This window comes from Thermobia domestica, chromosome 12 (genome assembly GCF_964235325.1).
Source record: "Thermobia domestica chromosome 12, izTheDome1.hap1.1, whole genome shotgun sequence".
Taxonomy (NCBI): domain Eukaryota; kingdom Metazoa; phylum Arthropoda; class Insecta; order Zygentoma; family Lepismatidae; genus Thermobia; species Thermobia domestica.
The window spans coordinates 108,739,880-108,752,096 of NC_137465.1; the positions used below are offsets into that span (position 1 = coordinate 108,739,880).

At 33.9% G+C, this 12,217-nt stretch overlaps 1 protein-coding gene across 1 annotated transcript in view; it reads left to right on the forward strand.

Annotated features, from left to right (window-relative positions):
• Positions 1-12,217, forward strand: part of Syt4 (Synaptotagmin 4) — a 518,564-nt gene that overhangs the window by 333,294 nt on the left and 173,053 nt on the right. Inside the window, exon 2 of the mRNA XM_081733986.1 lies at positions 9,788-10,277. Coding sequence (XP_081590112.1) covers positions 9,788-10,277 — 490 coding nt within the window. The remainder of the gene's footprint in view (positions 1-9,787; positions 10,278-12,217) is intronic.

A 12,217-nucleotide genomic window follows, 5' to 3' on the forward strand; every position in this document is an offset into this window, starting at 1 on the left:
TCCCTCGACTCCCTCGAGTGAATATTTTTACTCCCTCGAGTGAATATTTTTACTCCCTCAACTCCCTCGAGTGAATATTTTTACTCCCTCGAGTGAATATTTTTATTCCCTCGAGTGAAAATTTTTACTCCCTCGACTCCCTAGAGTGAATATTTTTACTCCCTCGAGTGAATATTTTTACTCCCTCGAGTGAATATTTTTACTCCCTCTAGTAATTATTTTTACTCCGGCTCCCTCGAGTCCCTCGACTCCCTCGATGAAGTCAGTCCCTAAAATGGCTGGCTGTTAGAGTTTCCTGCCCAAATATTTCGATAAAAAATTTTCATTGCTTCGTACATTGTTTAGATACACATTTTAGGAGAGTGAATTTTGGTGTATATAATAATTTCATGCCAGATAAAAGCTGGATAAGTTTTAATAACATGTTTCATATGTAGTTCTCAATAATAGACTTGTTGTTCGGGATGACGTTCCAAGGTTTAGCATTGACTAGCAGTTTTTGCTATTAATATCCCTTCTAGCAATATTGGCAGTAGACAAAAGTTAGCCCGTGTTAAAGCTTTTTGCTCCTAATTTAGTTATTTTACTTTATTATTTAACGAATATATTGAAAATTGTCAGAGACACGTATGCAGTAATTTATTTCGGGAGGGGTCCGACTTCAATATTAGGATAAATTATAATAAAATTTTAAAAGATAATCCCCAAAATTAGGCTAAACTTACAGAAAAGTTGGGGTTTCAGAGGCGGTCCGGACCCCCTAGACCCACCCATAAATGCGTTCTTGTTTGTCAGTAACATTTCCTCATTTTGAAACCCTCAAAAACTTCGGATAGACTATATAAAGGAAAACTAGTTATTTTCGATGAAATATCACTTCAAGGAGACGCGTCAGTTTTATTGCACAGTGTGGTATCCCACGTTCACAATGGCAAGAGTTTCTTTCCTCTGATTCTCTGTCATTGTGCTCTATCGAAAGGTTAGGTTTGTAACATATTACTCCTACGAACAAGCATGACTGGCAGATAGGAATACTGAACACAACTCCAGAGAAATGCATGCTGGAACTTACGTTTATAGCTACGCTTTGGTGATTTGCCCTCAAGGTCAATCGAGTGGTAATTCAGTTCCGTCTCTGTTCTTAAGCCATGTTCGTATTACTTCGAACAGTTTTGATAATGAAAAGCATGCCTCTTAATATAACAGACTTCTCTCACGTAAGAAATCGAAACTCAGTTGGTCAGAGCAACTAGTCTGTACGAATTAGGTTGTTAGTTAGTTAGGAGCCCAGTACGAGTGAGGGTTTTTATTACTATTGTTTTTATCTTTTTTATGTGAGGAAAAATCAAATTGTGACATCGCGATATCAAATGTATTTGGTTAGGTAGCTTTGTCTTAGCTAAACTTTAAACATCAGTAACCGTCGAAATTATTTCACTAACCGATCACTTACTGAACATTTCAAACACGTCAAACCAGTGGCATAACATGAAGGTTAACCTCTCCTCCGCAGTCCTTAGTTATGCGTCCGTACTTTCAAGGGCGGACTAAGGGCCGGGCGACTGCCCGGGGTGCCAGAGAAAGAGGGGCACCAAAACGAGCCTCAAAAAGTAAATTTTACAATGTGCTTTCTACTGACGTTTTTGGTTTATATTCTTGTAAAGTAGTGGCAATTATATGATCTTTTTACATTTCACTATAGAAGAAGAGAGTTTCATAGTACTAAGGGGCTGTATCGAAAAATTGAGAGATGGCATGTAGAATAAAGAGTGCCAGGAATTAAGTATTGTTTGTTTGTTTGCTTGAGTTTAGCGTTCCACGGTTATGCCTTAATGGGCAAGGGAGATGTGGATACTAATTATAGTGGAATCCGAACCACTTTTATCGTTCAACAGTAATCCACCGGGAATTGGACCCGGTACCACAGAGGGCAGGCGTGCTAGCCACTAGACCAGAGGGGGTGGAGTTGGTATTGTTTATAGCGGGCCATATTCTTTGTGAAGTTTTCCTAGGTAATGGATTTCTTTTTGAAAATGGGTTTAAAACAGGCGCGTCATTTAGGGAGGGCAGGGAGGGGCATTTGCCCCCCCTGAGTTTGAGATGTATATAGATTTTATCATTAGAATAGTAGTAAATCAGTGAAAAACGCGAAATTTTACTTATATCAAGAGGTCTTGCCCCCCCAAAGCAAAATCTGAAATGACGCTCCTGGTTTAAACTATTAAAAACACTATGATAAAATGTAAAATATAGGCTACTACTAGGGGAAGGGCGCCAAAAAGTCACTTTGCCCGTGTGAAAATTTGGCCTGCTCCGCCCCGGCGTACTTTCTGTATATTTTTTGGCCTTGCAGCTTGTGCGGTCCCCACGCCACATTGTTGCGGGGGCGCTATTTACGCCTACCTTTCGAACGTAATTCAATAACTGTTTAAGAAATTCTACCATCAGCGTGGAAACGGGAATATATTTTTCTAATAATCCCATAGAACTTTCACTCAGAACGCCAGATGCAATTTTTCAGAGTGGGCTCTGGCTCATATTCAGGAATAATAATAATAATAATAATAATAATAATAATAATAATAATAATAATAATAATAATAATAATAATAATAATAATAATAATAATAATAATAATATATGAATGTCTTTGGAGAGCCGAAATTATGTGACACGAATCATTATAGATAGAGCTTTAAGATGAGTGGTCATAGGGGAGGAAAAACAGGATTTTTCTCTCTCTGACTCTCTAACGTTAAGATTATGTGCTGGAGGTAAGAAGCATCATCATTCTACAATAGGTTGCTTTTACATAGAATATCAATTACTTGAGTTCTCCTCCTTCGGGCAAATTTCCTTATGTAGTAAATTCAAAACAATTTCAATTTAAGACAAATATTTATAGAGAAAATTAAACATTTAATAGGGAAATCTGTTATCAAAATATCCAAACTTTTTTTTTGGTATCGTCATGAGTTTTACACATATGTTACATTTTGATTCTTTCCCAAATAAAAAATAAATAAAATAACCTTAGTGATAAAAATGACAACAGTACTTCCACGGGATTCGAACCGTCTACCTTCGGTATACAAACTCGTTGCTTTATCTAACTGAGCTATTTGCTTTGTTACGTAAGCTGAACCTGTTCTACAGTAAAGACGATTTTTCATTACGATTGGGCTAACAGTTCGTCTTTTTCCATAGGTAATTTCCACTATTTGCACTATCTATACGTTAATACTTAGCATAGATTCATATATTTGGAGTTCGCTGATAATGCATATAATAAGACATACTAGAAATATTTCGTTAAAATTTTCGTTTGTAGATCTAATTCACGCTTCTCTCAATGACATAGATGTCGCTGCTTCGTGTTGAACTGCAGAATTCCCTCGCGTTCTTGAAAATTTCCCACTTTAGCAGAGTTGGTAATTCTCGAGATTTCTGTCGATTTAATGTTTTTTGCTTCTAATTTCTTTATTTTAAGCTAATGTCTAACACAAATATTAAAAACGGGTTTGTTATTAACCTGTCCTGCTGGGGAAACCTTCCGAAATTTCGAACATATAAAGAAAACGGAGATATTTTCAAAAAACTTCAAAATAAAGAGACGCGTCATTTATTTTGCTCATAGTAGTACATACAAAGATGTGACAACACCGCAGCCCTCTCATTTGCTAACAGCATTTAAAGAGGACTCGGAGCGCTGCCCTCAGACACAATAAACGCTATTCCTTGGCATCGTAGGGAATTGGTCTACAAAGATATTGTCGTCGGTATGTAGTACCATTTTGGGGGGGGAAGAGAGGATTATTACAATAAATTACAGAAGTGTGTCATGAAGCTGCAAAGACCTTTCAGAATTACCCTATGCCTTCCCTTAATATCATAAGTCATAAACTTATATATATATATATATATATATATATATATATATATATATATATATATATATATATATATATATATATATATAACATGTTATCACATAGAAAGTTTAATTTTAAATACTGATCTCATCTACGAGAAATATTTCATCTCTGATTCGGACTTCATAAAACCAGTTTAATACACTCCCTCTACATTATTAATTTTGCATACCTTTACAAACTACATGAAAACTAATTAAAGCAGCTCAGAGTGTGACCCTTCCTTTACACCATACTAATGCATGTTAATTACTTTGCTACTATTGGAGGAGCTTGTTAATTGCATCTTGTGAATCCCATATTGCGTGTATTATAGGACAAAATTCCATGGTTGATCACATCTGGATTTCCCTCGAGACTACACATTGTTCTTGAGTAGGAAAAGAAGACAATAAAATACCTTAATTAATTGTTTTCGGATTCCAAGCTATATAGGATTCAGAGTCAAGAAGAAAATTAGGTGATTAGTCACTAAATACAGAAATGCATCACGCTTTCTCTTGCTCTTTCTCCCTCTTACTTAGACACTGGTCCTTTTCTCCTAGAGTGGAGACATTCTTTACGGTGCTACCCACCCACACCAACAGCCACCCGCCAGTCTCCCAACAAAGGAGATTTTAAACGAAACTTCGAATGTAAGAGAAATTCCCGCGGGGCTTCCTCCGTGAAATTGCCTCATACTCCTTTTGCTGTATTGATCACGGAGGCTGCAAACCTTACATCCTAAATTAGATGCTGCGTTTTAACAATGACTCCCTGAAAGCTTTTCCTTAAATGGGGTTGTGGGACGTAGGAGGAGTGAGTGCATATCTTAGAAACAAGTTTCAACAAGATCACTCACAAAAAAGGCACTTGCAGTGAGTAATAGAAGGTTTTCTCTTCTTATTTCCTTCAACTTCTGATGTTTAATTTTCAACTTCTTTAATATTCTAGTGAGATAGTTCAGTTAAATGAGTTGAAGATAATCTCTCAAAGAACATTGATTATCACTGGTATTCTTGAAATCGAAAACGTCCAGATTTAGTTATTGACTTCAGTTATTCTGAAATTTGACTTATGTCATAGTTTGGATATCAAGTGTCCTAAATTTATCACTATAACCTAATATATAATGAACTAATAGGATTTCACTGAATATAAATATAAGATGTTCATAAATTTTGAGTCCGACCTGAAGCACAAGATAACTGGCATATCTCTCATTAATATTTTCTGTGTTGTTTTATATATATGCGTTTCATAAATAATAACTAAAACAAATCATATAAATTTATTGCACTTTCAGTATCTATTTGTCAAGGCCTACTTATGAATTTATATGTAATCATAGCCAACCTTAATTGTCCTCCTCTTCCTATCTCGATTTTAGTATATGATCTTATTTCAGCACTATTAATTATACATTAAAAAAAAATATCTCACTCACACCATCCATGTTTATTTTATGTCTATGATTATTGTAATTCTACTGCAACTCTGCCAAACAGAAGGTCAAACCTATTACTGGTTGGTTTTGAGTAACGATCAACAAATATAAAAGATTTAGAATTGAAAAGACAACTCTGCAAAATCAAAGCGTGTAATCGAATTTCCTTTTTAAAAATTACCTTTTCTTGTAGTACAATTAGTCTGTCAATAATTCATTTCTAGATTGTTTTAAAAGACTACTCATCGATTAAAACTCCTTTTCCATCAGTGCACAAATTACCTTCAACTTTACCCTTAATATCTGGTGCACTTCCGGCTTCACTAGTCTTGGTCAGCCAAATACTATAATATTAACATGCATATGTTAGTACCCATTAACCATACGAAAGTGTAATGTGTTTAATTGCAACTATGTTCATTTTTACCTTTCATGATAAAATTAAAATAGCCGACACCGTCATAATTATATTCAGAAAGTTATGATCACATCGTATCCTACTTCTTGCTTCTTGTTTCATTTTAATTAACTCTTCTAGTTGCTACGTACATTCCCAGTTGAAGCTGAAAAAGTATATGTAATATATTCGCGAAGGGCAACCGGCTTTTTTTTTTTTTTTTTTTTTTTGCATGTGGTTACTTTTCTAATATTTTTCTTCTATAGGCCTATATATTATTTTCATCTTTCCATCATATACACATTTGTTCAAGTCGAGCACTTACGAATATCTTTGTATCTCTTTGCTTCTCTAATGATATCATCCATTTTTATCATATTATTTAAAAGCTTCTCGCGGTCACAAAATGGATAAATAAAAGGAAATACACAAAATGTTTCAATTGTTATTTTTGGATAATATAAAACTTATGAAATATAATATATATTATATATAATATCCATTTTTGGATATTATATAAAATATAATAAACATGGTATTATACTATTTACTGTGCATTGTGTTTGTGTGGTAATAATAATATTTAGAATTTAATATTTGCGTTGCTGGATAGAAGACATCATAATTGTTTGATGACTAGTTATTGTAAAGAAGCTATTTAATGTATCTTTAAAATAATAGAACTATTGAATTTCTTAAAAATAATTCTTTTTCAGCTTACAACAAGTACTTTCCTGCTTTGATAAAGCATTTATTAAAACTGTCCAATTCAAAATTAGCTTATACAAATACAAACAGGGTGTAGTTAAAGTGATCATTATGAAGAATATTTTTCACACGATAAAGGCTTGCAAAATGCAGTAGAGGGATAGAGCCCCATGTAGTCCTGGCTTTTCCGCTGTATAGATAACATTACCATCATAGATATTCTGCCATTATTGGCAGGTCACTTGCAGCAACTGAGAAGCTTCCATGCTCCACGGTCTTTCACTAACCTCTTCGTCTTCAGGTACGATTTCTCTGTTTTGATATCGTCCATTAATGGTAGTCCTCTTCGCCCTCGTTCCTCTTACTACACTCTCTAGCACGTCACTTATAGTACAGTTCCAACTTAACTAATGTTCCAATTAGTTTCTTTTCCTTTTCTTAATAATACCTATAACTGTTCTTTTCTCTCCCACTATTCCTAACAACCTCTCATTCAATTTTGCTCTACCCAACTTACTCTTTCCATTCTTCTTCATACTCACTTTGGAAAGATTTTTTGCTTTTGTTTTTCATCATTTTTGCGTAATGTCCATGTTTCTGCCCCATACAGTACAATACTCCACACGAACCATTTTATGAGTCCTTTTCTCAACTCTTTACTCAAGGTCCCGCGAAATGATACCCGTATTTTCTTCCTCCTAAAGGCTTCTTTCGCCACTCTTATCCTTGGTTTTATTTCACATTCACACTTCATATTGTCACTAATAATACTGCCCAGGTATCGAAAACTAGTCACCTATTCTATTTTGTCTCCTCCTACTTCTATATTTGACACCGACTGCTTCTTTCCAATTGGAATGATTTTTGTCTTTCTAACATTTATTTTCATCCCATATTCTTCATAGCGCTTCCTCAACTTTTCTGACATCTTATTGTTTTTCTCTTCAAATTCTTGCAAACCATATCATTTGCAAATCGTGTCTGAAAGAAATAGTATTATAATTTAATTCAAGCAAACTAATTATAAAATTAACTCTGTATTAAGTCAGTACATTTTGTTTCTTTCCTAACTACTAAAATTTTCTTGATGGTTCTAAACAAATGATAAAATACTATTTCTTGTTTAAACATTTGGACATTTTAATCATTCTTATCGTCATTTTAAGTATCCAGCCATTAAGGTCAGCAGATCACAGGGAACTTATTGAGAATAAACAAGTACCACTTCATGCGAGTTATATACTAAAGTGGTTGTAAACGAGATTTTATCATTCGAATCAAAATGTATTTTATCATCTATTTCATTTCTCGTACTGTTGCCTCCTTTAGCCTAAACAGTATGACTGTGGTACATTAAAACATTTTTAAAGAAATAAAACTTGAATGGATTGGTAATAGTGTGTTTACCCAATTGTCAAAACCGGTATCCTTAGCTTCTCCTCTACGTCAACAAGAAAGATATCTCCTCAGCTCTGTAGAACGCATAACCTAAGGTCTCACAATTTGGGAGAGAATAAGAGTCCTTTACGTTATATGTACAATGATCAACTTTTTCAGTACATGTTATTTCCATATTACAATTACTTTACTTACTTAAATTTATTGCAGTTCTACTAATAAAAGTGAGCTCGTTTTGATGTTAGAGTGGCAGGTTTAATGGCAGGGTTTGGATTGGCGTAGAACTAACAAAAATCATAAAATAAATAAATAAATAAAAGTCTATATATCCAATTCCATTATCTTTACAAAAAAGCACCAAAGTTCGATCCCAGCCCCCGCCAAGTGAACTTTGTGGTGGACAAACACCGTGTGCGTGGGTTTTCTCGGGGTTCTCCCGTTTCCTCCAACTTTCTTCATTTCATTCATTACTCATCATCACCGTCTCCTTTAGCCTAACCGGCATAACCGTGGGACGTAAAACTCAAAGATTCCATTAAATTTTTGTAGGTGTTGAAAATAAATGCAAACCCTTTAACAAGTGTTTCTTTTAAACTACTGGAATTGGTTAGACCTGAATGTTAAATAAAATGATAATGTATTTTCTTATATGAATAGAAAACATAATAACATAATATGCAATTTATTTTCAGCTGACATCAAAACAGTAAAGTTAATGAAAAGAAAGATAGAAAAATAAGATGAAGTCTTAGTAATTTCATTGAATTGGAAGTAGAAGCTCTGTCAGCAAGAAATGTAATACTCACCTTTGATATTCCCATTACAACATTAATGCCCGGTATAATGTTTAAAATAACAAGCCTTCTAAAATACTGTCTTTTAAAGGAAAGATAATATTTCTCGTTTTCGCTGATATGGTTCCTGAAGGGGATCTTTCCTATTTTATTTTTACCTCCAAAAAGGAAGGCAAACAGTTGTTTCTTTTAGTGAAATGTGGAGCATCAAATGAATTATAGATAAAATAATATTCTTTATGATTTCTACAGAAAATAAATTTGTCTATGTTTATAAAATGTTACTTATAAACAGATTCCTGATATATATTCATTCAAAAGTGTGGAAACACCCAAATAAAAGAAGGATTTTAAAAGTAACACTTTAGGTTAGTAGTATAGAGGAAGCAAGCTTTTACGATATGTGATGTCGGTTACTGCCATCTTGAATTCACTTTCAGTTTCTTAAATAGAAAGCGTATGCCTTTTCTTCGTCTTTATTTGAAATTTTCTATGGAATTTAATGCTGTGTTTGTTTCTGTTTTATCACTTATTATAATGAAGTTCCATGATGAACGAATCATTCAAGACTTGAAGTCATTTGGTGCACCATTTAATATTACTTAATCTAATTTTCCTCATGAATGCTATGCTTAGACACATCCAGCTACAAATAGAATGTCTGAATAAATTAGATATGTTGGGTTGTTAAGAGAGAGAAAGAGAGACAAATAAAAGCAAAGATGAAGCAAAATTGTAACATTTGGCAACCCCATGCTCTTTAGTAACTAATTTTACCTGCACTCTATAGCTAGACGAACTGATGTCATAATGACCAGCTTTAAACTACAAATCTCAAGTCAAATTGAATTGTAAAGCGAATGCTGAAAAACCTTGAAACTAAATATTTGAGCATATTAACCTCTGAAGTCTATAGCATGTCAGAAAAATTTGCGGCTGATCCTCTTTGTCCTCCCTTAATATCATATTTTTAAGCTGTATAGACAACATGGACTATACATATTGGATTTGATAGCAAAACCAAATATATATATCTTTAGCAGCAAAGACGTATTACTTAGCGTGTATTGAATATGTATAAAATGTGTAATTATTAAATAATAACATATTCTCTCTTCTATTTTCTTTGCAGTAACCACCCCTGCACTAGTTGGAATTTGCCTCGGAGCTACTCTATTCCTGGTGACTGTAGCTGCAGTAACGTGTTTTTGCTACCGTCGCCGAAATGCGTACACGCATAAGGTTTCAAGTGGTAAGCGAGGACCTGAAAAACCACTGGCACTTCGCAGACCCACAGCGGTCAAAAACCCGGGCACTGGAAGCCACTATCTCAAGAAAAGTCCCAGTCCGACTGGTACAAAGAGTCCTCCAGGACCTGGGAACAAATCCCCAGATAGCAGTAACAAAGACCCAGAAAAGAGACCACTGACAAAGGATAGTCCAAGTCCTTGTCAAACTCCACAAACCAGTCCTCAGACAGAGTCTAAGGAGCTGAGTGTCACTTACTATACGGAGAATGAAAAGGACAAACCAACCACACCCTCCAAAGAGGAGTTGGATACAAACGAGAAGAACAGCGGAGAAGGAGTTAGCAAGCTTGGACAACTCTTCTTCAAGCTGAGGTAAGCAATAAGTTTAACCTTCTAATGGTTGTCATTATAAGTATTATTCAAACATTAGCTAACCACTTACTCCAAACTTAGACGTTTCGTGTGTTATCATAATGAGTTTCCGCTGAATTAATGTCCATGAATTATATTCTCCTTCTCCCCCAATATTTTCCATCTTATCTTTTACTGTGTTTTTCAAAATACAAGTTCTTTCGAGTTTACTAACTTTCTTCATTCTTCTTGATATCTATATTTTGAATGATTATAAAAATTTCATCATTTCATAATAGCTATTTCTGCTGCGTAAAGAACGATAGTTTACTAAAAAGAACTTTTGGAAAATGTTTTACGCTACTTTTTATTCAAGAACACACGAAATATGCTTTATGCATATCTATGTTTTCACACATGCAAAAAAGCACTAAAGAAATATTTGTCATAAAAGCATGTGTTGATAGACTTTTTAGCATCACATATATAAAAGAATTAGAAAGAGAGATAAAATAGACTGGTTATCCGAGCAACCCAAGGTCCAACATACGTCATATACGTGTATATATATATATATATATATATATATATATATATATATATATATATATATATATATATATATATATATATAGAATGTGTGTTAAGGTATTGTTTTTCAAAATATCATAAATAGAATTGTCAATATTGACTGGAATAAACATAGGCAAGAAGTGGGCGTGAAATGGTTTTGTTTCGTGATCTACATTTAGTTATGGATGCTATGGTTGATATTTAAATCAAAATTATTATTTTCGATTCCATTTACACTGTAAATCATATAGCACACTGAAATGCAAAACAATACATTAATGAATTAAATGAAACATTTTCACTTAAAGTAGTATTACTAAAAATTACAACAAACGTATGTTTTGACGCATATTCAATATTTAAAGATATCTCAAACCATTATCATGTGTTATTTAAAACGTTGCATCGCATAAATTCTCAATTTTACACATAGCAAAGTATCCATAACACTAGAATGATGCCAATTTTGAAATGACAGAATGAAGAATGTCATTTCCAAATTTGTCTTGACTGTAGTATTATATGATTATTAAACGTCCAAAGTAAATATCAATAGTAAATGACAAATAATGTTAAGTGTGTTTCTGAAATGATTGTAGCAAAATTAATAGTTAACAAGAAGAAATTATGTGACTTAAATTTAACTCACAAGGGAAGTATCAATAAGCTCATATCGAAACCTACCGTAAAATTTCACTCAGAGGAAGGAAGTCCCACAGAAAGACCACACACAAAAAATAAGCTGTGTTTTTGAAGTGGAATTAACCAAAATGACAGATTGAAATGGCGCGTATCCATGTCGACAATTGCACAATACGTTCAGTACCACCTCTTGTAAACTGCCTGTTAATAATAAAAAGTTAATAATACCAACAATGTGGGTACATACTATACCTAAGGGGAAGTCGTACGGTAAGGTGAGCCTTGACGGCAGCCATCTTGAATGCAGGTGAAGTCTTGCAAATAGGAATAGGGCAATATGATACATGATTTTGGGCTAGAATTTAAGCAGAAAAACAATGGTAGCAATAGTTTTAAGATACGTGCATTTGGTAAAAAGTTACAAGTATATTTCTTCTGTATGTTTCCATGTGCACAACTCCCGAATGAAGCAGCTGTCCAAAAATAAGTTGCCGCTATTGAAATGTCTATCTCCGCTCCTATTCAACCGATTTGAACCACATTTTCAGAGTAGTCTTTCAAAAGTATTTAGTTGTGACCACCATAATTTCAAACAAATCATCAGAAAACATCTACATAGTGTTTAAACTATTTTGTAGTTTTCCAATGAAATTTTCATTTTGTCCGGCTTGTATCTCCTCCCCTATTGAACCAATTTGTACCAAATTTGCCGACTAATCTCCTACAAGTGTGTAGCTTTGCTCAAC